Here is a 26,517-nt window from a genome sequence, read left to right on the forward strand (position 1 = left end):
TAATATCAGGATTTAAACTCACATGTTTGAATACTTCCCATAGGAGGGAGTGGCAGAGGGCCCACTCAGTACAAAAACTATTGTGGAATTGTCATTTGTCCAAATAAAGGTCACTTTTGGATTTTATGTGTTATTTTGTTTTTATGGACAAAAATTGTTGCCTCATTTTTAAAGAATTGTATATTGCAGTGTCTTTCATCATGTGGTGACTTTCCAAGGTTTTGGACTCCTATAATCCTTCCCCAGTGCCTTTTTCGAATGGCAAAAAATCTAAAGGGCACAAGGTTGGCGAACGCTCATGCATTGTGTGCTGAAGAGTAAATAGAGATGCTCTGCTTACTCCCTTGTCATGCCCAGAGTTACAAAGACGCAATGAAATTGATTTATAAGAAACGCAGACAAAAGAAAGCAATTCTTTTCCCGTAGTGTTCTTAATTTATGTTTTGTTTAGTTTTTGGTATTTGGAAGTACTCCAGTTCACTTAACAATGCTGCAGGACATTTCACACATCAGCAGTGCCACCTAGTGGGTTAGTTCACACAAACACACACTCACACTCACACTCACACACACACACACACAATATTAAATCCTCTTTATTGTCTATCATATTGTGAAATTTGGAGTTTGGACAGAGGAAAATTAATGGAGCCAAGAAGTACTGCTGGAGGCTCCCTTAATGACACACCTTTTGTTAGGAAAGGAGCAAGTGTTATGTCTCCACGGGAGATAACCACTAGAAGATTGCTTCTTGATACAAGTAAATGGTTGAAAATGGTTAGGAAATAATCAGAGATGATTATTGATCTTTATTCTCTCTCTAGATAGGAGCCAGTTAGGGATGAGAAGAGAGCAATGTAAAAGACTCAAATGTGAGACAGAGACTCTGGCAGAAACAGCTACATTTTGGATCTTAAACCAAATAGCATTTGAGAGAGTTGTCTATATATCCAGAGAACCAAAGTGGGAACAGTGAGGTTAGGTTGTTTAAGCTGTGCCTTGAGCAATGCCCACCATATGTATTTGAAAATAAATACAAAATAACAAGGTTTTTGTGTCGTCCTTAACTGCTGTCAAGTCAACTTTAACTTATATGAATGAGAGACCTCCATGTCTTGCAGACTCAGGGCCTTGGCTTCCTTAATTGAGTCCATCTCTGGAATGTTGTCTTCCTCTTTCCGACTGCCTTCTACCTCACCAAGCATTATTATCATTTCTAGTGAACCGTGTCCTTATTCTTGATTTATTAATGTTCAATTGCCTTTGCGCTTTCTTCCTGGACTTTCTTCAGGAGAAAAAAGTGTGACGTGGACAAATTGTGTCCCCAAACTAATCAGAGAGGCCTCCAAATGCATGAAAACACATAAATAGCCCCCACTCCCACAAGAACTCAGGAATCAGAGGCCTTTATCTAGGTGCTCCTGCCAGCTGTGGGATAGCTATAAAAGAAAAGGTGGTTGTTGTTAACTGCCATCAAGTTGACTTGTGCACTGAGATAATGCATATGCACATTTAGCTCTGTATACTTTAATGCACTATTGCATGCACAATGGTCTTGCACATGTAACTCTGCTTATACTGACATTAGGGTTTGACTGTTATGCAGTGAGAGGAAAAATAGCTCAACTTCCACATGGATAGCTCAACTTCCATCTCCATAAATCACCAACAGCATGCTGACTTACAAGAACAGAGATTTCAAGCTGATCATCCACAATTTTCACCTGTACAGCAGACTGAAAAGCAGGCATCCCGGTCACAGTATTCTTCACAGTAGTGAGATATACTGCATTTTGATTTAGTATGTGACACCTTTATGCAAATTGAGATCCTCTTTCTTGATGATACACAAGTAACCACTCTATAATGCAGACTCACCTCTCACCCTGGAGGCTGTCCCAATAAGAACTATGGGACCAATGTATGCATTTTCATATCACATTGGTTGGTCCCATAGTTCTCAGTGGGACAGCCTCCAGGGAAACACATCAGTCTGCAAAGAACTGTAGCTAATTCCTTCTAAAAGCACTGCGCAACACACAGACTCGGTGCTTTCAGATTGTTCTGTGGCCACTTTTCTTTCCTCCATCTTTATTGGTAGAATCAGCACTTTGTAAAATAACATCAGGCACAGATGTTCCTCAGTGTGTTAAGTTCCAAGGAGGTGAAGTCAATTAGACTGCAAGTTTATACTGTACATAAACACTGCACTTGGCACCAGCGCGCTTAGTAATATCAGTGGAAAGATCCGTTGGGTAATTAGTCTGACAGGAATCTTGGCACATAGTTATTCTCACTAGAGAAAAGATTGGGCTTTCTTCAGCAAAAGAACCCCTTAAAAGATTAATTTATTTCCAGTATATATTACTTTTTTAAAACACACACACACGAACTTTTGCACAAAGCTGTGGCTCACATCTGGATAACAGGTTGGTTATTGCACATCTGGTTGCAATGTATTTATTAATTAACGGCCATGGAGCTGGACTTGCTGATTGCCAAACATCTAATGCAATTCTCTGCCAAGGTGTCCGTTACAGACAGTCATGAAGGTTGGATTGCCTTATCCTTGAGGTACATGGGTCTTGGGTCTGTTGTGGAGGCTGGATCTAGTGGTATTCCTGTGTGCAGTTCTGTATAGCAGGCTGGGTTTGGATAGCATCTTTACTCTCATGGCAGTGATGGTGGAAGCTACATACAATAAAAGCAAAGCTCTTTAGCTGTCCCACTTGGTTGGAGATCTCAGTCTACAAAATCTTCTGTTGTAAAATGTAGGAAATTATATTGGGTATTCCCATGGTGGGAGAATAAGTAGCTCAAGACATCCAAGTCTCTGAAAGCAAGCAAGCTGAGAGCTCTTGCCAACAGAGACAGATAGCCATCTGACTGAATGAAACCATAAGGCCTGGCCACCCAGCTGTACCATCTCACTCTCCCTGAAGAAATCTCAGCTGAATCAACTCATGGAACAATTAACCAAATGAGCATGCATTATTCTGCATATGATTAAAGACTAATGCTTTGATCCTAAATTATATTTCATTTGCTTTTAGAAGATGCGTAAGATGCATAAGACAGTAGTTGCAATGTCATTGTATGTGGGCAGAAAACTTATCACATGGAGGAGGAAAGTGTGACGCCACCCACCATGTGAGGGAGCGTGATGCGTGCAGCATCATGCCAGCCTAGGGGCAGAGTTAAGGCATGTGTTGGGCAGACGCCACACTCCAGCCCCCCCCCCATGCCAGCGTGATGACGTACACCCCACCACATGGCAGGCAGTGTAAATGTGCTGTCGTGGTAAGCTGGGCATGAAGCAAAATGTGAGCTAGGCATCTTGTGTGCATTAAGAGCAGCAGTTCTCTTCTGTGTTTTGTGAGCTGTGAGGAAAAGAGATTAAATTTGCAGACTGGGGCTGGTGCTTTGAAGGTGGGTGGCTTTTTGCTCCTGCTTGTTTCATCTAGGCCTTAACAGAGAAGGAACACTTCACTGGGGTTATAATTGCAAGCAGGTGAAAGGAGACCTCTCTATTTTTTTCCCCGTTAGCCTCCCACACTTTCATAGGGAGACAAGGGAATTTGTAGGCGTCAGGTGAACATGCTAGGTGAAACTCCATGTCTATGGATTCTTTATACACAGATTCAATCATCCATTATTTGAAAATATTCCAAAAAGATATACTTTCCAAAAAGCAAACCTTAATTTTGCTATTATATATAAGGGGCAACAGAGAAAAGGGTCCTCTGGTGTCACCTCTGCCCACAGATCCATGTGTTCAGAGCTGAAAACTGCATCAAGAATATGACCTGCCGAATGCGTAGGTCCTGAAACCAACTGGGATAAGCCCAATCATGTGATCCTTAAGCTGCTAAATATGGATAGTAACTGGTTATCTTGGCAATATCTTTGGGAACTGGGGACCGGTACAGACAGGCCAAAATAAAGCTGCTTCAGGCCACTTTGGAGGTATGCTGTTTCAATGATGCATGTGTCCTAAGAGTCTGGAAGCCACGCCAAAGCCATGCTCCAGTCCTTAGGACTGGAGTGCAGCTTTGGTGCAGCTTCTGGTCTCTTAGGATGCATGCATCATTGAAACAGCTTACCTCCAAAGTGACCCGAAGCAGCTTTATTTTGGCCTGTCTGTACCAGCCCTGGGTTGGCCAATTCTAGTTTTCTGTTCTACATGTGTTAGAAAAATCCTGTTCCACAGCAACTCAAACAAAATTATTAGTAAATGTCAGTTATATGCAGAAATTGGATGTCACCCCTTTGACTTAACATGACATATAATTGTTTTTTTCAATAACTATGGCTTAGGAAAGTCCAATTAAAACTGCAGCTCCACAAGGAAAATTTCTTGTGGCATGCAAAAAGTGTTAAGTTACTTTTAGAATTACTCGTGGGGGAAGGCTCCAGAAATGGTAGAGGAAGATTATCACATTGTTCCAGTGTTGGCTTGTTCAGTGTCATACTCTAGTTCTGGGTGCTGAGAGAATGCATTTTGGACCACTAACCAGCTGCTTTGGAGCATGCACATTTTTTTTACAGAAGTAATAATATAGCTGATAGCCAGCATGGTGCAGTGGTGTAAGTGTTGGAGTATGGCACCAGAGAACAGGGTTCGATTCCCCACTCACCCATGTATAGGTGTTCAACAGCAACTTCAAGCTTTCCACACCACTGATGGGGCTAGCTAGGGCTGCTGGTACCTGCAATCCAAAAACACATGATCCCTACTTCGAGCAGGAGTTAATTTACCACAGACAACCAAGGCTTCTTGTGTGATGTTTCATCAAGAGAAGAAAACAGCATGAAGGGGAAACATTTAGAAACCTTTTCCCTCTTGCAGTGGCCTTTCCACTTCAGACTGTAGTCTTGGCAGACAACTTCTTCCACAGTGTAATCATGGAACCACAAGCAATGTCGAATTCCACCCTTAGTAACTGCAACAGCGACAGCAATGACGGGGTAACCAAAATCTCCCATGGGATTGTAAATACAGTTTCTTTCCTTCCACCTAAGCAGACAGACACCAACAACCAGCTGGTCCAGCACCATTTTTAATAATAATAAAAAAAGACCAATAAGGGATACAATTGGCAATCGATTAAAAACCGAGGCCTTGGGATTTGGCATGGATAAGACACCAGTTCCTTTGGCATCTTTAGTGCATCTTGGGTTTTGCTGTATCATTCTTCCTGCTCTCCTCTACTCATCACTTAAAAACAAAAATTAAGAAATGCAGCTGGCAAACAGCTTGGCTGGTGTTTAGGATGAGAGTTCAGTTTGTTTCTGGCACACATTCCATGTTGGCTTCATGAATTCCTCCCACTGTGAACGCAGGGGAGGGGGCAACGAAACCATCCCTCTCAGCAACACTCTTCCTTGTTGCCTCCACAGGGCTCCTCCTCCAGTCAGATGGCACACGTCAAAATTCTTTAAAGCTGCAAGAACCAAGAAGATCTATTAGAGATATCATCTCAGACTACATTCGTATGCAGGTGGAGCAGCTGTCTTCTTTAACATAAGGTGGGATCTACATACACATGCAGAATGCTTCCAAGATACGAGAGCAGTTGCAGCTTTTGCTGTGCTTGGAATACAGTCTTCAAGAATTTCAAAGATAAGGAAGACACTGTTTGAAAACCTCACATTTTAAACATTTTTACGCTATTTTATATTCTATGGGATTTTTATAAGCTGCCTTACAAAGTTTAATATGCTTCTGAATGAAATAATTTTAGTAGCCATCCTATATATAGTAATCCTATATTATCTGTCTTGTGCTGTACATGGTGCTTTACAAGTAAAAAACAAAAACCCATCTCTGCCAAAGGTTTATATTCTTCACGTTACGACCCACAGGCAGGTAAAATGGCAGCATCCATGTCCAAAATAGAGATATCAGTAGATCTGGGGGGATCCTAAGATTTGCAGAAGTATCCCCCAACAAAAATACTCTTCAGGGAAGACCCCTTGTGGTAGCACCTCTGATCAAACAGATCAATGAGACTGAGCATATTCAGTGGCCATGAAATGCTTCTGGGTTGTTGGGAATGGAGTGGAGAGAAATGTAAAATGGGTGGTTGAAGAGGCATGGCATCGTGTGGCATATCCTAATGCAGGAAAGGATATGTCTGGCTGGTTGGAACCCTGAAAAAAGAGCATTTCATTTTGCAGCAATGCAGGTCCTTAATGTAAGCATAATACAGTATTAAGACCTGATATGAAATCTCTGTTCAGCTATATTGCTTACCTATTGCAATAGGTGAAGCTATTGTTCTCAGACTAGGCCTTATACATAGCTAATTATTACATACCCTGTTCTAGGTTCATCCACCATTTCATTTCAACTAAAGTCAGGAGGAGAACTAGTCAAACTGAAGCTCTCCTCAGCAAGCAGCCAAGAAAGGAGTACAAATTCAGCAATTTCACAGTGCTCTGTTTTAAACCTTCTTGAACTTTCTTCAGTTTCTTGAAGCCAAACATCACCAAGCAGATAGATTAAAGCCCAGTAGTCCCATGCAATTTAACCAAAGTTGTAGAGTAACAAGAAAGGAACAATAAAGCTTTCAATCAATAGCACCAAAGACACCAGAAAACAGGAATTCTACCAATGGGCTTGCAGCAGTGTTGTGAACTTACCATGACTTATGGCCCCAGAACATGCCTACTCAAAAAGTGGTGTTTGACCTGTAAATACAACCAACATGCAGTGGCACCAGAGTTCGTGGGATAATGGCAGAGAGAATACATGGGAAGAGAGGCTATATCATACCTTTCACTATTCAACAGAGTTGCACGCTTTAAAAACATGATTCTCAGGGTCTGTCTAGGTGATCAAGGACACAGATTTGTCCTTGACTCACATAACTCTCCTATGCGCCTTCCACTCTCAGTGACATACTATGGCCTAGATTTTATTTTAGTCCTGACCAGAGAAGACCCATTGAATCCATTAAATTTATCTACCTGTTGACTCAGCAATTAACCAAATAGGTCTACTCTATTTGGAACTAATCAGCAGGGTGTCAGCTTACATGCATTTACTTGTTTGTTGAAGTCCCTAACTGGGGCTCTGAATGGTTGCCCGCCTTTACTGGCCAGTCATGTAGACACAAAGCCTGGGCCTTTTCTGTGGTGGCACCTTGGCTGAGGATTTATCAAACAGGTTGGAGAGAAACGGCCTGTTTCTAGGTTGTGGACAAAAAGGGGAGCTAGAAGAAAGAAAGAAAAAGCCACTGTTCCATCTAATTTAGAGATGGGAATCATATGTCTCACAGTGGCCTTTCTGAAGAACCTGGGCCCTTCATGGTCTCCCCTAACTGAAAGGAAATACAGCTAAGAAAGAAGAATTGGCATCCCCAGGCCACTTGCTCCTGTCACATCCTCATAAGAAAAATGGGCCTCAGACCCCTGGAGCATACCCAGCCCGGCTCTAATAGTTGCCTTTAGGACTGAAGGGCAGGGTATAAATACCATAAATAAATAAATAAATAAATAAATAAATAAATAAATAAATAAATGCAAACTCAGGTGGTGAGTGTTGACAAATGGAACAAAATCATGGACTGTGAGAAAGAAGTATCAGGATAACCCTGAAGTGTACAGAACTACCTGTCAACCAAAGTTTTAAAAGAAAACCGAACAAGGAACTGCCTCCCATGCCCACCCAAGAAGTGAGTTGTTGAATGTTGAGTGTCAAGGTACCAAAATATCAGCTCTATAAGAATCAGTACCAACACTCAGGGATGGGACAGTTTGGAGGACACAGCACTGATTGGAAAGGACAGGCATAAGGCCAGCCACTTTAGAAGTAATCAGATTTCTTCACTGTTTGGTACCCTCCAAATGTGCCAGACTACAATTCCAGGCATGGCTGATGATCAGGGAATGTATTCTAAAACAATGGGAAAATATCCAGTTAGGGAAGGATGCTCTAAATCCTAACCTTAAATCCTAACACTATCAGGACTCCTGTTGGTAAGATTCATGTAGGATTTTTTCCTCCTCAAATGGCTGTCCATGCCTCCCAGCTTTCAGAACCATTGATTTCCAGAACCAGTGTCCTCTCTCTCTCTATTATTATTATTATTATTATTATTATTATTATTATTATATTTTATTTGTAAAGTGCTGTAAATTTGCACAGCACTGTACATAGAATGGATAAAATCAATAAGAATAATAAAACCTGCCAGTGGCGTACAATCTAAAAAATAGTTCTCTCTCTCTCTCTCTCTCTCCCCCAAACACACAAAATCAAAACATTTGGCAGGTGATTTGTTAGACCACAAAGCTTGATTCTTTTATTACAGTATGCAAGATAAAACTGGGAAGGAAAAACCATTCTCCTTCAGGACTGATAGTTTTCCAAGATTCGATTGCTGTGAAATTTCTTCATCTGGAAATTTATTTTGATTAAAAGGTCTTAATGCAGTTATTAAAAGACATTAGTATAGGAAAGGGGGGCATCTGTGAGTGCTAGGATATAACTCAGGCAGAGGAAATCAACCACTGAAAGACACAATCTATTCTAGTTAGTGCTCTGCTGAATATTTATGAATTTCCATATGCTTTTTGAAGACAGAATTCAGACATAGACACATTACTGGAAAAATGCCCATCTCAGCAAATAAATATATTATTTCAACATGAGATGGGCTGTAGGCCACAAAGCCTATGTCAAATAAAATTTGTTAGTCTTTAAAGTGTCAAAAGGTTCTTTGTTACTTTAGAACAGAGGTGGGACCTAAAGGTTTGGGCTCTACAGTTTCCATCAAGAATGTCTAGCCAATGGTGAGAGATTATGGGAATTGCAATCTAAGGATGTCGGAGGAGTACAGTTGTGTACCACTGCTTTTCAAGTATGTCTGTCTGGTAGTATGGTATATGTTAATGTTCACCATAAAATGACAAGTGTAGACATCCAGAATTTCAGAGCCCTGCAAATGCACATCTGATGCTTTGCCATCTTAAAAGAATATAATCTGATTGGTTGTGGTGATTCTTCTCTGTTTTGTACAATGTCAGTAAGACTTCAACATTTTGCTTTTTTTCATAGAAATGTTGTGTTACACTCAGGTTCTTTGGACCCCTTCATATCTTTCCTTTGCAATAACCTATTTACCTCACAGATGCCATGATGGAAGAAGAAAACCAGGAAAAGGGATGAGGGAAATCACACACCGAAATTTACATATTCTCCTCCATTAAATGGGAAGACAAAAGGGATGGACATACTCACACTGCAAACTATTTTGTATCCAATACTATTGGGTGAGTTAATGCCACGCAAGAGCTAGGAAGGCACACAGAGGAGAAGGTTGCTGTTAGTATTGGTTAAGGAAACGTGGTAGGATGTGTCTTTTTTTCCCCAAAGGGACACACCATGTTTAAAAAAACAAAACATCATGGTAAAATCTTCACTTGGCTCATTGGTTTATTGGCTCAAGGATGAAAAGCAATCTGTTCACAGTGGGGCTAGAGCAGAACATGGAAAAGTTACTTCTTGTACTAAAATGCCCAGGGTTTTCCGGGCAGCATGGCCACTGGCCATGTTAGTAGAGGGGTTCTGGAGGTTACCAGAAAGTAGGTTTTCTAAGATCTGACTACAGATACAATGGGAAAATTTGGCATCTGTTATCTTGCCTTAATGAGATGAATTTGAACAAAGGTTTTGTCTATTTATTAATAAATACAGGAAATTTTGTCCCTTTTGGTGCCTAACTACCACACACAGCAGCTAACCAAAGTTAAAGCCAATTAACATATGGTAAAATTATCAAATAACATGAAGATAAAAATAATGGTTCTGTGCGTATAGCCTCTTCACGACTCTCTTTGTAGTGGGAGCAAACAGCTAATTAGCTTACTTGCTGTTCACCGCTATGATCTTTGGAATAGCGGTATATAAATAAAAACAAACAAACAAACAAGTCTTACATTGAACTAGCAGTTCTTCTTTCTTCTGAACTGGGAAACTCCGGAAGCCACGCTAAAGCCACACTCCAGTCCCAAGGACTGTAGCGCAGCTTTGGCGCAGCTTCTGGCCTCTTAAGATGTGTGCATCATTTAAACAGCATACTTCCAAAGTGACCCAAAGCAGCTTTATTTTGGCCTGTCTGTTCGAGCCCTATGGTTAACAGCTTGAAATAAGTCAGGGTATTAACCTCAAGGCACAGTTTATGTTCTGGCTTGTTCTGAAGCTTTTACGGTTTCTTAGTTTGGATACTACAAGAGGCTACACTAAGAATCCAAGAATCCTGCAGAAAGCATGGGCTGGGGGATTCTGAGTGCTGTAACCCACCAAAAGTAATTTTTCCAAGTTCTGACATAAATAATGGTGCCCTGTGGTGACTACTCCCACTCTCATGTTACCCACAATAGACTTCCTAGCAGAAGCTCCTAGACAAAAAATTAATTCCCTACTCCCAAAATCTACAAGTATCAGTCGGCTCATGGGACACTGGCCATAATGACTCTGGGAGAAAAAAATTCTGAGTAAGCAAAATTTCAACCAATAGGTTTAAGGCTGCAATCCCATGCACCACTTATCTGGGACAAAGTTCCACTGAACACAGTAGGATTTACCTCCAAGCAAATGTGCAGTAAGTATACAGTAAACACATGGGATAAAATACCGGGAGAAATTTGATAAGAATTCAGTAAAATTCAAGATGACCAAAGTTGTGGCAGGAGAAGTTAACAGAGGGATAAACTTGACATTGTGCAGCAGCCTCCCCCAACCAAATGTTTTGGACTACAGAATTCATTACACACCGTCAGTGCAGTCACATGGGTGTGCTGGCTAAGGATGATGGTGTTGGTAGTCCAACACAAATATATAAGGTACTACTTGGGGAAGGTCACCGTAAGTTGAAGTTGACTTGACCACAATTAACAACAAAATGGTTGCAGAAGGCTGTGCTGCAGAACTTGGCCTGGATGTTTTTGAAGCTCCAATGAACCAAACAGGTCTGACAACAGATTACAAGCAACTCTTGGAATAATACATTTCGCAGGTTTAGGGTTCTGTCAACACTTACCCTCTTTTTCTTGTGTAACTGCCACACCATCCTCTCATTTCTTTGAATACCACACGTGATAAAAGCTGAAAGGGGAAGACAATTTAAAATGAGTTTCTGCATTTTGTGTGAACTGCTCACTGAAGCTGGACTAGCAAATGAATCATACTTCAGTGAGAATGAGAAGATGATACTCTCCATTGAACCTTTGCACCTGAGGCAGAAGGTTAATTTAGGAGGCCTATGGCAGTCTTCCAAACAAGGAGAATTGCTGAGAGCAAAAATGCATTGATACAGAAAGTTTGGTAAAAAGAACTCACTAGGCAAGCCAGAACATCAGCCGATATCAACATGTAGAAGACATTGTCCCAGCTGGAGCTTGAGATCAAACCTGCTAGCAAGGGTCCAAGAGCAGCACCTGCAGAATAAAAAAAGAACAGTGCAAAGGCTCACTCCTGCCACTTTGCTTGACTCCTGTCACTTTGGAAGCCAAGACTCTTTCCAGCACAGATAGAACAAGGAGCACATGTTGGCTAATCGCACATGAGGAGTGGGAAGCAGGATGTTAAGAGACAACAAACATGTCCTTGCAAATGGGATTGCCATACTGGATGCAACCAGTGCTCCAGCTACCTTCCGATCTTGCCTCCAACAGCAGATGCCGAGATGCTGTTTAGAAACTTATGTGGGGCACAAAATGGCAGGCATGTTTGGTGATCTCTAAACATAAGGATGTTGTACACAGCTGATGTGGCAGAGTACCATTGACAGGCTGACCATCAATGGTGAAAGTAGTAGCTCTAGTTGGTATAACCACAAATTTTAAAAGGAGACATGGCTTTATGTGTGTATGTGTGTGGACACACCTTCATACACATATTTGTGGGCCTCAATAATCAGCATCATCCAATCTGTAAGGGAAATTCAGAGCTCAAAGCTGACCAGATGATCCTATCTGGTTGTGAGGCATAGCTGGGTTCCAGATATTACTATGCTCCACATTGTCTATACAATTTAAGTATTCCTCATTCTATTCTAAAGAATGTGATCCCCCCCCCACACATGCAATTCAGAGGAAGCTGGGCTTTTTGCAGGGGGCAGGAACCTCAAACTCCACAGAAAAAGGAATCAGAGTTTTTACTGGAGTATTTGTGAAGCTGTGCATTATCAAACATGTGGCTGTCCATCCACTTTGCAAGGATTTGCATGCATTTTCTGTGGATTTTTGGCAGAAGGAGGGAGAATAAATGCAAATTTGTCCAGGAAAGTGAAGACAATTAAGTGTCTATGTGAATGTGTAAACATCCACAGCAATACGCATGATGCACTTATGTGTAGACTAGCCGCTATTCTCTGGTGAACAGTATGGGGAAGACCATTGTCCCTTTGAGATCTCTGTCACCCTAGTCTTCTCAAAACAGTATATTAGGCTCCAAGGTAGCTCCCATTTTCTCTAGTAACTGACCTACAGATCCAGTTCCGTCAATAATGGCTGTAACGGTGGAGAGGGCCTTTGAATTTCCCTGGAGACTTTCATGAGTGCCCTGAGGTATAGAAGAAAAAAGAACAGCAAAATAAGTTTCAGGCAAATACACACACACACACACACACACTGTATATACTCAACTATAAGTCAACCTCATGTACAAACTGAAGGCAGGTTTTGGGGCCAAAATTATAGACTTTGATATGACCCTTGGATAAGTCAAGGGTAAAACCTAGGGGCATTAAACAAAAGATCTAAAGGATGAAGCAAAGGAAAGCAGTGCCAAAGAACTTACAAAATTCCAGCAGACATAACTGTTTGTGCTCACAATGAAGGTTGGATGGATAAGAGAATAGAAGAGAATCAGTTCTTCCAGGACAGATTATGCCCTTGCCTTTCACCAGGGGATTGTTTCCTTTTTATAAGAGTTAAAAGTAGAGGACTTACACTGACTCGTGGGTGAGTTAATCCAGGTTTTTGAGGTCAAATTTTTTGACTAAAATTTCTACTTATACTATAATGTGTAGAGAGGTCACTGTGGAGGAAGGCTGGCCAAAGGAACAATGCTGCAGCTGGAAAAGTCTCCAAAGTACCTTGTGCCAAATTCCTTTAAATTCCTTCCAAGTTTCAAATTTCATGTGCTGTTCTCAGCCAAGAATCTTCATTCTCATGTGGCTCCCTTAGCTAAGGTGTTGTGTTTGAGCTCCATGGAAAGAATTTTCTTACCCATCCCCTCAGTCCAAATGAACTACTATACTGTGTATGTAATGCCGTTTCCAAGAACTTGCTGTGTGCCCAGAAAGTAGATATAAAGGAAGTCCAGCCTTCCAGACTTATACTTAATGAAAGCTTCCCGTTTTTGCTAATGGGCACTTTTTTTCTCCTGAGGAGCGCTTCATCCCAATCATGCTCGGAAAGGAAGGGATAGGCCTCATCTCTTTCTGCATTACATTGCAGTTAAGCATTGCCCCATTTGCTTATAATAAATTAAAAGTAAAATCGGGATGTAGATTAATTGGATGTGTTGCTTGTTCTGCAAAAAAGTCAAAAGGTAAATAAATTCAAAGGCCTCAGGCGTAGATGCTTGGCTCCAGTTCTTACCAAATCAGCTGACACTGCCGTTGTAATAAGAGCATAAGGTCCATTGACAAGGCCACCGCAGATAATAAGCATGACTGCAAAGGGAAACAGGAGAACATCAGCTGGGCAATCCAAACAACTTCCTTTCTAGCTAGACATCCCACTGACCTAATTATGTAGGAATGCTGCTTTCTTATGATCAGGACCTAGCAGTTACTTAGTTTATTTCATATACATATTAAATATATAGCTATTAAAAGTATTAATATACTTATTTTCTGGGCACAAGATGTGCAAATTAGCTTATAGTAGCTACATTTATAAACTATCAATTTAACTAAACTTAAAAAAGAATCCAAAAATTTATAAAACAGCAGCTTATGAACGACCCCAGACCAGATGAACTACAATATCAATAAAGCTTTAACAAAATATTAACGCAAGGGTTGCACGTCAACAGACCAAGGGCCTCAAATGGATTTAGGGCCATAGCTTGCTCACCCCATCATAACACAAAATATGATTGAAGAAACAGGTTGCACTGTTCATGGAAATCTCCAGAAAACCATTGTATCTTACCTATTGATGTGCCTAGTCCATTCTGACCAATGTAGTTGTACAAGAACAGCTAGAAGAGAAAGCAAAGCAGTAACTAAGAATCCTCAAGCTGAAAAAGTAATTTCAATTACCTTAGTCATGTGTTTATCTGTAACATTAACATATTGTCCCCATTTAGAAACTGCATGATGTACATGTTTCTCCCTTTATGAAGAGCCCACAGCCAAAAATATAGGATGAGGAGATGTTGTTTATAAATGGAAATTCTTTTCAACCCTCAGATAGGGCATATCTCTCATAATAAGGGACACCTGTCAGTCCTATAAGGTGCAAGTTTTCCCTTATAATAAGGGACTCCTTATAATCCCTTATAATAAGGGACACTGGGCAATGCTAAGCACACAGCTTCTGCAACTGGAGATGCTTTAAAGAATACTCACCATAGGGGCAGCCAAAATGAGCATCGCACAGCATGTGGTGGCCCTGCCACCAGTGTAGTCAGAGATGAGACCAGCCATGATGCCTCCTGCATGACAAAAATCACATTTCATTTTCCACAGTCACGAGAGAGAAGAAAACATAATATGTGACAGTGGCACTGGTGGCTGATGTCTAACTATGGGCCTTGCTCCTTAGTAATTCTGCCAGGCATTGTAACATGAATGAATTAGAAAGTCCATGATTCTAATGGGCACTCATCCCTCAGCTTAAGCATGGCACTCTCTCAGTCACCTGTCTGCAAAATGCATTACGAAAACCCCAAGGGGTTTCATGGGATTTTCTTGGTAAATTTCTATGTAACCTTTTTGGGAGAAAGGCAGCATAAAACATTTAAAAAGAAAGAAAGAAGACTTGTGGACAGTGAAGAGGAAGAGGAAGCAAAAGACATGGGGATAGAGGAGTATAATATTCAGTGGCATGACCTTGTCCCTTCCCTTTCTGTTTATGATAGCTCTCCTCCCCTGGAGAACAGCCACCCCAGCTATCCCCACAGGTTCCTCTCCTCCCAGAAATACATGGAAAGCCCAAATGAAAATCCATCCAACAAACCAACAATGCCGCCGACATCGAAGAGAGTGGACATATCTCCAGCTTCTTTTGCAGTCAAATGAGCTGCGGAAGAGAAAAGCACAAGGAAAGGATTGTAGGGGAAAAGAGGATCCAATGCTAATGTGGCTAAATGCAGAGGACATTTTTATGCACATGAAGTCCCAGGCTAAACCTTCAACATAGCCAGGTTTTTAAAAAAGGAAAGAATCTCAGTTAACAGAGCTAGTCTCTGTTCGTAACTTGATGCAAGTCAGCGGTGATAGTAGAGTGCTAGATCAATCAGTCAGTGACTCAATATGATTTAAAGCAGCTCTTTATCAAACTAAGTTTTAATGCCATTCATGTATAATTAGCAATAGCACATGTGTTTTTTAAAAACCCATAGCAGAGACTAGGGCAGGGGGAGTTCTCCATTCTAGATTGGGACCATAGTGGAGATTACAGGAGGCTTTCATCATTTGCCCTTGCTGTGCTCCCAGTCCAAATCTGTCCCCATTCAAAACTGGTATTTCCTTTAGAACCAACTGTTTTTCTTCCAACGGAAGTAGGTAGCATATCCCCACCGGAGGGGGATGCAAAATGAAGGCCTTGCCCCCTAATAAGAATTCTGCCCCACAGTGAAATTTTCCTTCGGTCCCCAAATTTCTAGAGTTCCAGAAAGTGAAGCATTTAAGTTACTGCAATGCTAGCTATGTGGGGAATGAAGGAAAATTTAATTGCAAGGGCAGAATTCTTATTTGGGTTGGCAATGCCCTCATATCCCATTATGGCTACACACTTGGCCCCCACCATGCAACCAGACTGAGGTCAAATGTTTCCAATCTATATCATCTCCTTAGCCCACCCTTTGACAGTCTTAGGCAGTTTCTTGTGACTTACCCACATTCACAATGTAGAGGGGAAGCCAGTAGAGGAAGGTGTAGCTGACTAGTTTGGCGAATAAAAGGCAGAAGGAGAATTCCACCACTCCCTGTAGAGGAGAGAGGAAGGGGAAAATAAATCCATGAACAGATTATCAAAATTGTTTGGAAGAGAGCCAAGGGCCAGAAAAGACATGACACAAGATAGGAGTTCTATTAGGGATTTCTAGGATCTCCAGCACAACTGTTATGGTCCACTTCCACCAGAATTGCGCTGGAGGAGTTAGAGATTCCTAGAGAGAACATATTATTCAAAACCGCAAATAATCAAATCAGCAAAAGTCAATGCCACAAATATAGAGGGCCAACTGTAATAAAGTAGTAATGCCACATTTCAAGGAGGATATTGATACACTGAAACATGTCAAGAGAAGGGTGACTAAGATGATCAAAGGTTTGGAAACCAAGCCTTATAAGGGATGATTTAGGGAGTTGGGTATATTTAGGGGGAAGAGAAGACTGAGAGGTGATATGATAGCTATCTTAAATATCTGTAGGGATGTCATGTAGACGATGGAACAAGCTTGTTTTCTGCTGCTCCAGAATGAAACCAGTGGACTCTCCTTTTATGGAGGTCTTTAAACAGTGGTAGGAAGGGCATCTCTCAGAAGTGCTTCAGTTGCGTATTCTTGCATGGAAGGGGTTGGACTAGATGGCCCTTGCAATTCCTTCTAAGATTCTGTGATCCTGTAATAAAACACATTGGCAGTGCTTCCTGCAGGACTATACTCACTGGTATTCTGAGAGCACCTATGAAACTGATGGCCTCCCGATCCTCTGGCAGTTCTTTGACATTTTCTGACACATCAATGATGTTTTCTCTACTGTGGGCAGAGATGTTGAGGCTTGCATCGCTGATGGAATGTCCTGCCTCCAGGCCTTTCTCATCTGAACTGGAAACCTGAGAGAAAACCAAACATCTCAGGAATTCACATGGAGATCTTTCAGAAGACATCTCAACTTATTATCGTAACCTGACAGAGACATGGAATGCTTCCATTGCTAATCTTCAGTCGGTAGGGACCCTTGAAAGATGCCAAATATAAGCAGTCCTATATAGTTAATTGGTTTGCACAAGTAGGACCTGCAAGGCAACTGGTCCCATTTCTAGCATACTTTATTCCATTCTCCCAGCCAACCAGCCAGGTATGCCTTTTTAAATAATCCTCCCACCCTCATTTTCTGTTTCCCCATTCTCAACAATTCTCAACAATCAGCCAGAAATCTGAAGCCACTGAACATGCCTAGTTCTCTTTGGGCATTTTAAATGCAAACCCCAGAGTGTCAGTTCCCTTTTTAAAAGAGTATGTCTGCAAACTTTAGGATTCCTCAATCCTGGTAACATCTCTCTCTCTCTCTCTCGTGCACTGATAATATGACTACATACAGTAAATATCTAAGTTTGCTATGAGTACATAGTAGGAGTGGGGAATATAATGCTCTCCAGATTTAGCTAGATTGTAACATCCATGATTCCTCACCGGTGCAATGCTGGCAAAGGTGAATAGGAGTTCTAAGGACAAGCAGAGCATGGAAAAGTTACTTTTTTGGAGTGTAAGACCCAGAATTTTCAGGCAGCATGGGCATCTTGGAAAAGTTACTATTTTGAACTACAGCATCAAGAATTTCCAGTGGCCATACTAGTTGGGAGAGGACTAGGGGGTGTACTCCAAAACTATTGTTTCTAAACTTTGATCCTAAGGTCCCCAGCAACACAAACGTGGAGTCTGTCAATTTATTTAGATTGCAGATTCAGGGGGTTGTTATCAAAACTCTGAGAAAGTTGAGACTTACATGATGAAGAGGTGGACTGCAGTCAACATCTTCTGGATCTGAAAGAGAGGGAGACTGCATTAGTAGAGAATGCATTGACTGCAGAGTCAGATAACAGTTGCAGCCACACCAAGGGAAGGGGCAGCCAAGTGTACTCTGAAATTTGTGAACATCAACAGCTGTAAGGGTGATATAACATAATATAATAATAAAACAATAATATGCAAAGTGGTCTCTTCAACCATTAAAGAACATAAGGTGTGTCTGCTGAATGCTATTGTCTGAAAAATCACAGGGACAGAGAGGAGATTTATTCAGGGGGTAGCCATACTGGCCATGTAGCAAAGTACAATAACATCCAATCAGGGACGTAGCCAGGATTTTGGGAAGGGGGGGGGGGGTCCAGACTAAGTGCCACCATTATACTGGGGCTTGGGTGCGGCGGCGCAGCAGCACACACCATTCATTTTATCTAACGGAAGGGGAGGTCCGGACCCCAAGAACCCCCCCTTGGCTACATCCCTGATCCAAAACCCACAAAACAGTGATATTCAACCAATCAAACTGCACAAACTACATGATGAAAGACTTTTTTTCTCCCTTTCCCTGATGAAGAAGCCAGTGGAGTTTTGAAACTTCGCATCATGTATTTTGTGCATTTTGGTGGGCTGAATAAATGTATAAACGTTTTATGGATTTTGGACGTCATTATATACTGAGGAGACTGGTTATACTGTTTTCTGCCATGAGGTGGCAGTACGTGTTTATCTGTGTATGAAAAGTTGCAGATGTATCTGTAGGAATATGCAAGAGCATTCATAGAGCTGCTCTCTCTTTTCATTTTTATAGTGTTATAGTGCTATAGTGCAACTGTGAAATGGCACCTTTGCACAACTCCTTTGCAAAGAAAAATTCAGAGATGAAAATGTGTCCTTTGAATCATGGGGCCACATCACAAACCATCATATATATCACTTTTAGCGTACAATCCTAGTATACACTCAAGATATTGCTTCAAACTGCCCCCCCCCCAGCAAGAATGGACTGAATGGATGTGAAAGAAGTAACGATGAACAAACCATATCCAAACCCAAAGAGGCACTTCAGGCAAACTCATGCTTCTTTTGACCACTCTGGGAAAATCCAAAAGTTTTCTTCCTAAATTCTATAGGGATCAATCCATAGTGGTTCTTAAATATTCACAGAGTAATTCATTAGCCCATGAAGGATGCTAATTAGAATACATAAAAGATTTATGCAGTGTTTCCCTAAGTCTACAAAGTTTTGTCAAGGGAAATATGTCATGGGTGTATGGGAAACTCTTGTGTTTGGTTAACTAGATTAAAAAGTTACACTTGTCAAATTTTATTGTTGTTGTGTGCCTTCAAGTCATTTCCAACTTATGGCAACTCTAAAGCAGGGCTTCTTAGCAAGATTTGTTCAGAGGCTTCCTCTGAGGCTGAGAGTGTGTTGGTCAACCAGTGGGTTTCCATGGCTGAGCAGGGATTCGATCCCTGATCTCCAGAGTCATAATCCCACACTCAAACTACTACACCATGCTGGCTCTCTGTCAAATCCTGATTGTTATTTTGTTCATGTTGTCCCACATTTTGCCCAGATTAACAAATGTATCCCAGCTTTGTAGAATGCTTGGGAAGGAGGGCAGGATCAGGCAGCCTTTTTGGCTCAGCACTGCTCCCAAGACTCACATTCAATGAGGAATAAGAAGCAGATGACGCCCATGGTGGCTATGATGATCCCAGGCACTATAAAGGACAATCCCCATGCACTTGAAACCCAAGTGCCAGCAATCAAGGACCCCAAGATGTTTCCGACGGATGTGTGTGAGTTCCAGATGCCCATAATGAAGCCTCGTCTGAAAAGAGAAGACAAAAACTGGTAACTGGTCAGTTTTTCTGCTAGGCCAGAAAACATGCTACAGGTTTTAATGGATTATCCAGACATAGAGCCAAAGGTTGGCTAAAATCACTAGTTCTGAGACTGGAAAAGGTGCCCTGTGGACTACAACTCCCAGAATCCCTAAACCATGTGGACAATGGCCATGCTGGCTTGGGATTCTTGGAGGTGTAACCAGAATTCAACCAGTGGTGACTAGTTACTTCCATGCTCTGAAGATGCTATATTCTAAATTGGACCATTGTTCCATTTTCCAGCTCAGAGTTATATTTTCTGTTCCAGCGAGGGAATAAATCAGGTACTTCTTCCAGACATTAAGCAATTGATGATTGAAAGAAAAGCAGAAACCCGCAAAATGCAGATGTTAGGAAATCAGACTTACTTCCCCTTTCCAAACCAGTTGCCGACACATGCCACCACGGATGGCCAACCAGTGGTCTGCACCAAGCCATTGAAGATCTAGGTAGGAGAGAGTGAGAGAAGGAAAGAAACAGAGTTAAACTACAGGGCATACTTGTAGGCTCACTGGGGATCTGGACATGCAATACCTTCCTTTTATCTTTTATCTTCATAACAACTCTCTTTGATAGGCTAAGTTGAGAGACAGTAACTGGGCAGTCAGCCAGTCAAACATGACTCAGAATCTGCTCCCTGTAGCTCTGCAATGTAATTGGGCCTAAAAAATACGAGACGCCTGCCCCTGTTACACCCATAAGAACACAAGCTGATACTTGCAACAAAATGCAACAAAATTTTGCAGCATGGAGTGCTTCTGGTTCAGAATCCTAGCCACTGCATTCTATTTTCCTTATGGCCTCCTTGAATGCAACAAATCCCCCTTTTCAGCAGAGCTCAGAACTACTTGCATGGATTACAGCTCTCAGAATCCCTTAGCCAGCATGGAGTATATTGTGGCCACACTGGCTGGGGTTCATGGTAGTCCAGACAGGAAACTTTTCTAAGTGATGCTTCTAAACTAGAGACTATGATCTCAATGATTCATTGCAACAGCTCTACTGGCTGCTAGTCCAAGCATATATTTGTTACTTTTGTTGTTTTAGACAGGCGTTCTTTTAATTCTATTGGCAGTTTAATTATACTTAAATTTTCATTTATTTATTTATTTATTTATTTATTTATTTATTTGTATCCCACTTTTTCCCCAACACTGGGACTCAGAGCGGCTTCACAGCATTAAAAACAGTACTGAGCCAGGGGCAGTTAAAGCGGTCTCAAATTGGATTATTTCTGCAGTGTGTTTTGGACTACATCTGTTTTAACTTTAGCAAGCTGCCTTAAATTCAAGGATTGGGGAAATGGCAGGATGTAAATTAATAAGAATAAGAATAATAAATAATAAATACAGCAGCAGCAACAACAAGAAATTTGGATCCCTTGGTAACTGGTCATACACACCCCAAATGACTCACAAAGTCTTCCATCTTGCTTAATGATCCCTACTGGAGCCAAGGCCCTGAGGCCCTATGTCAGAGCAGTTAACCTGAATCAGGGATGCTTCTAGGACACAAAACCTTGTTGCTTTTATCCTCCATGCTCCAGATTTCCCCATAATCAAAACCTGTCTAACCAATTACACAAACCAGTTGGGAACTTAGATCCCTGAGTGTGTAGGAAGGAAACGTAACCCCGACTTGTCGCAGAGACAGTTTCAAGTGATGAAAGCAGGTAGGAGGAAAATACAATCAGGCAGCTTGCCTAACTAGTTACAAAAATAGTTCCATGTGTTGCAACACACTGGCAGCCCACAAACACAGATAAGATGCTATACCCATACTGCTATTAGAAGGCTGGCACTCACGGCAATGACTAAGACACATAGGACACTTCCTTGTACTCTGCACAGCATTTGGCCTAGAAAATGATGAAGTGGGGCACCCAAAAACAGAAGAGGACATGAACAAAGGGGTTTTTCACATCAGTGAAATGGCAATTCTGCTTTGAATTTCAGTCTGAACTTTAAAGAATAAGAGAAAATTGTTCATCCAATTTTATCTCAGAAATGCCATAGTATTAGACTGGAATCTTACTGAATTACAGATTTTTAATTAGGCATAAACCTGAGACCAAATGTGGTAGCATCTTACTCAGCAGTTCCTGCATCATCAAACCCCATAATCTCTCATTTGACAGCAGTGTCTCATTCGGACAGACACATCAAGGATGGAAAAATAGGCTGCATCATTTTCTAATTTTTTCCAAGGGCTAAATCCGTCTGGCTTCTGTTCAGCCAGCCTGCAACACATGTGACTGTTAAGTCTACAGATCTGACCATATGAAACAGTTTTTTCCTATCAAGGGACAAATGGAGGGATGCAACACCCACACAATGGTTAAGAGGGCAAACAAATGGCAAGGGAAGTTTATTATTGGCTAGCTTCCCTTCTTCCTCATGTGGAGCCCTGAACTGAGGGACTCTTATGCTGTGAACTGTTCCACAAGTTCTGTTGCCCGCATAATAATAATAAATCAATAAAGCTTTTATTTGTATCACACTTCTCTGTACAGGCAATCGGAGCGGCTTGCAGTGCAGTGCCAAAAAACAGTGCCAAAGAACAGAACATGCATGCAGTGCCAAAGAACAGACACAAGTCACCCTTATGGTGACTTGCATTGCTGGAGTGAAAATTGGTGATAACTCCTGTACCGTTTATTTGTGTGTACAAGAGGGAATTTCAGCAAGTGTTGCCCGTCATGCAAGCAGGTAATAAGCAACACCTGCTGAAATGCCCTCTTCTACTCATTGGCTCTACAGACTGGCAAGAAACGCCAGCATTGGGGTGGAGTGGGGGCATGGTGACTGCCCACCACCCTCCCCAACTTTTTCCCCAAAGTGGCATCATGCCACCCGCCCAACCAGACAGTGGGCAGCATCACAACATTTCTGCGGTGCAGCATTTACACATGCAGTGTTAAAGAAATGCAGAAGAGCCACCACGACAGTAGCAAGGACAGCTTCCTTCCACCTCAAAAAGGAGCTGCATTTTGCTGCTTCTTTTGGGGATGGAAAAATGCCGGATTGGGGCTGCAGCCCCAATCATTAAAGGCAGGGTGCTAGCCTCACAAGAAGTCCCATGCTATAAAGCTGTGGAGAGAATTCCATTGACAAACATAATAAATCTCCATACCTGCACAAGCACAAAGTACCAAAGTTGATGGATATTCCAGTAGTAGCCCAAACCAAATAAGCATGTAAACAGCCCACTCAGCAACATGCCTCCAGAGAGATAGTAGCGCAATGGAAGACGCTCACCAAAAATTCCACTGCAGAAGAAAAAGACAAACAGAACATCAAAAACAACAGCTTTCTTCCCAAAAGATCCACTTAAGAATTACAGCATAACAGAGCAGCAACAGAGACCATAGCTAGGATGAACCATATTTTGCATGCAAAAGATCCCAGGTTGATTTCCTGATATCTTTGCCTGGTTCTGAATGTATCCTAAGTTAATTATATGTTGTTTAAAAGTACCCCCCCCCCCCCGAAAAGCTCTTTTTGTCCATTTTAAATCTGTGTCCCAAAATTACTGATGGATATGGAATAAATCCAGTTTTATTCAAAGACCTAGAGTAGACCAACTGGAATCAAGAGGGCTTACATAAGTGATGACTAACATGCCACAGTTAATGAAACAGGTCAATTCTAGTTGGGAACTAACACTGGATTTAGCCCCATCAGTCTAAAAAGACTACAGAAATATCATCAGAGGGTTCATAAACTCAAAAGATGCTTTCATGCCAAGTGAAGACTGAAAGAAAAAAAAATGGACCATAATTATTAACATCTACTAGCTCTGTGGTGCTATCCCAAAGTACATACGGAACACATGGGGCTTTCTTTTAAGCACCCATATGCAGGATTGTGGCACGGGTCTTCACTTTTAAACACAAGATAAAGAGTGAAGTCATTGGTAGTGAAACCAGAAGTGGTGACTTCTCTTTCTCTGGAGCTGTTTAACTGCAAGTAGGATCACTACCTGTGAAAAATATTTATCTGACTCATACAGAGGGCTACCCTAGGAAACCTACAAGACAACCTCCACATCTATGATTTTATACGATAAAATCTTGTTTGCTTGTTTAATATCTCGCCTTTCTCTCTGCATGAGATTCAAGGTGGCAAGATGGGATTATGGCTGATTATAAACAGAAATGTCTCCATACTATTGATTTCAATGGTAGAGAATACATGGCTCCCCCATATGTTATTGGAGAGCAACTCAATGTAGCTACTAAGAGTGTTGTCGCTTGTTACGTCAATTTATTTTCCAGGAACTCTTGAGCGGTGGACTGCATCCAGACGCCCTTTCCTAGAAACAGTGTAGATGATGAGGGAGACTTTATCAACTTCTTACACTCCAGTTCCAAAAGAGTTGCATGTAATAAGTCATATTGAACACTTTGTGGTCTAACAGTTTATTCCAATGTGATTAACAACCTGACTTATCTAATCCTCCTTTGTTTGCCATGTCATTTGTAAGTCTCATTAGCAAACTGTGTGAAGGCTGGGTCCCAGTGCAATTAGGCTGAAGGTGAGGAAAGTGCTGACCTCCAGATGTTGTTGGACTGCAACTCCCATCTGCCATGGCTGGGGGACCGTCAAGAATAGAGGATGACTGGAGTGGCAATCCAATAACATTTGGAATGCCAGGTATTCCCCATTGCTGCTTTATGTGAAACTGCCTTACAGAAGAGTAAACCATTTGTTCATCAATGGTTTACCTTTGGTCCATCATTGGTCCATCTGTAGGTTCTGACTCGCAGCGAATCTCCAGAGTTTCACCTGTGGGAAATTCTAGGCATCAGGGAGGATATTTCTACTCTGAGGACCTACTGTAGGCTGCACCAGCCCCTTGATATGAAACTTGGAATAACTGGAAAGTTGCTGGTGGCTTCTTTAAAAATTAACTTTTTAAAAAATGAGGGGAGTCCCCCGAAATTGGAGGCACATCTTGTTTTAGAGAAGAACTGCACTCCCCAGAAAAGCAACTCTCTCTTAGTTTTGGAAGAGAATTCTTTTCCTGTAGGGAAAAGCTGGCCATAGACTCCCATCCATGTGCTACTGAGTAGGATCACTGAGTCTAGAAGTCTCAGGAATTGAGCTTGAGACACTCTGTCTGCAGAACCAGTACTGTACTGCTGAGTTGCAGCTCTTGCTTTTTTGTCTCCTTGCAGAATCATGGCATAGACACAGTCCTGGAAACAATCCTAACTGCTTAGGTGACAAAAGAGCCGATCATGGGCCTCAGCAAACAGAATCCTTTATTTGGACAACTGTCTCATTGATAACACAAGCTTTCCATTAGCTAATTTCTTATCCACCAGCCGTTATGAATATAAGTTATGGGAAAATCTGAATTATTTTCTGCCTGATTGGGAAGCAGGCTGACTGTTTCTTAGGTGTGGCTGCCTTCTGACACATTGTGCCAGAATAATAAAATGTTATGGATTTGTCCTAAGAACACCTCTTGGGTTATTTGTTCATTTTTTAAAATAAGCAAGTTAAGCCGTCAAGTTGCTGATATCCTTTGTGACAAATTGTATCACAAACTGATTGTGAACAATGAAGATAAACTTTAGCAGGGAAGGTAAATGAAGAGCAAATCAAAATTGCCAGTGACAGAGGAAGCAGTAAAATGAAGATCCTAAGAACTGCCTTCCGAAAAGTGGCCAAAAGCCGAGTATTCTAAAAGCCAATTTTCCTAAAACCAGAGTCAGCCCCACCATCAAGCTGAGCGAGAAAACTGCTTCAGGTGGCAAGTACTGGGAGCAAGAACAGCCTCCTTCGCTGTTTATCCTACCCCCTCTGCTTCGGGGCAGCACAGTATGTGTCACTCAGCATCACTTAAGTTAATGTCCTTAGAAGTGATGGGGGACCTTATCGTATTACATGCACTGACATAAGGTTAGCAGAATGCTTGTTCATTGCCTCAAAAAGCAAAAGTCCTGCTAAAACAGAGACTGAGCAGATGCACCGATAGAGAAGAACTGTCATCTGTGGCTACTAATGATTAGGACTACAGTATATGCAGCCTCTAGGTTTCAATGGCAAGATGCATCTGAAGCAAAAAGAGAAGGCACCTAGCTGTCAGAATCCGTTGCAGGTTCTGTCATAATGTATGAAAGGTTGTTGGTCCATTGTAGGTTCTATCATAATGTATGGAAGGGTGTGGGTTTGGTTACTGGGGGGATGGGTATGGAGGGGTTTTAACAAGGGCTGAAGCAATGTACCATCATGGGTTAAACTTCTTGGTAGAGGAGTCTATTCTTGAAGATTGCTTAAGGAATGTGGAGGAGGAATTTTACTGTGAAGCTGCAGAGCTTAGGTGTTTGGGAAAGGCATGCAGATGGCCAGGAGGGAGATAGTGAAAACCGTTAGGCTTTGCTGTGAGAATAAATTATGTGTGCCAAATAGCAGGGGTGGAGTTATAGAAATTGTGCTTTTATATTATTGTAATGGGTGGGCTTTGTTAGATTTGACCTAAATGCATTGCGTATGACTTCTGCTTCTAATGTCTGCAATAAAAGTATTTTGCTTTCACTTCACCGAGACTGATGGACTGTTGAGATAAGAGTTCATCTATTCTGAAACTGGCCTTTAACCCTTGCTCCTGAGCTCCCCGGGAGCATCTGGTTGCCCACTGTGTCAATCAGGATTTTGGACTCTGACTCAGGAAGGTTAAAATGT

At 41.6% G+C, this 26,517-nt stretch overlaps 1 protein-coding gene across 3 annotated transcripts in view; it reads right to left on the reverse strand.

Annotated features, from left to right (window-relative positions):
* Positions 1-5,044: 5,044 nt before the first annotated feature.
* SLC37A2 (solute carrier family 37 member 2) overlaps positions 5,045-26,517 on the reverse strand; it is a 32,605-nt gene continuing 11,132 nt past the window's right edge. Inside the window, exons 5-20 of one of the 3 annotated variants that reach the window (XR_016282304.1) lie at positions 22,958-23,093; positions 20,194-20,270; positions 19,604-19,770; positions 17,916-17,953; positions 16,855-17,022; positions 16,081-16,171; positions 15,202-15,264; positions 14,592-14,677; positions 14,173-14,221; positions 13,615-13,688; positions 12,493-12,571; positions 11,348-11,445; positions 11,049-11,113; positions 9,248-9,301; positions 6,646-6,693; positions 5,427-5,444 (exon numbers count right to left, since the gene is read on the reverse strand). Coding sequence is in view for 2 of the 3 variants with exons in the window: in XM_089537877.1 (XP_089394003.1) it covers positions 6,675-6,693; positions 11,049-11,113; positions 11,348-11,445; positions 12,493-12,571; positions 13,615-13,688; positions 14,173-14,221; positions 14,592-14,677; positions 15,202-15,264; positions 16,081-16,171; positions 16,855-17,022; positions 17,916-17,953; positions 19,604-19,770; positions 20,194-20,270; positions 22,958-23,093 (1,210 nt within the window). In the remaining variant the exon portion in view is untranslated. Of the gene's footprint in view, positions 5,445-6,645; positions 6,694-9,247; positions 9,302-11,048; positions 11,114-11,347; positions 11,446-12,492; positions 12,572-13,614; positions 13,689-14,172; positions 14,222-14,591; positions 14,678-15,201; positions 15,265-16,080; positions 16,172-16,854; positions 17,023-17,915; positions 17,954-19,603; positions 19,771-20,193; positions 20,271-22,957; positions 23,094-26,517 lie in introns of all 3 variants that reach the window. The other 2 variants (XM_089537877.1, XM_089537878.1) reach the window with 2 other exon arrangements.

This window comes from Sceloporus occidentalis, unplaced genomic scaffold, assembly GCF_023333645.1.
Source record: "Sceloporus occidentalis isolate IW3139 unplaced genomic scaffold, rSceOcc1.0.p SCAF_9, whole genome shotgun sequence".
Classification (NCBI taxonomy): domain Eukaryota; kingdom Metazoa; phylum Chordata; class Lepidosauria; order Squamata; family Phrynosomatidae; genus Sceloporus; species Sceloporus occidentalis.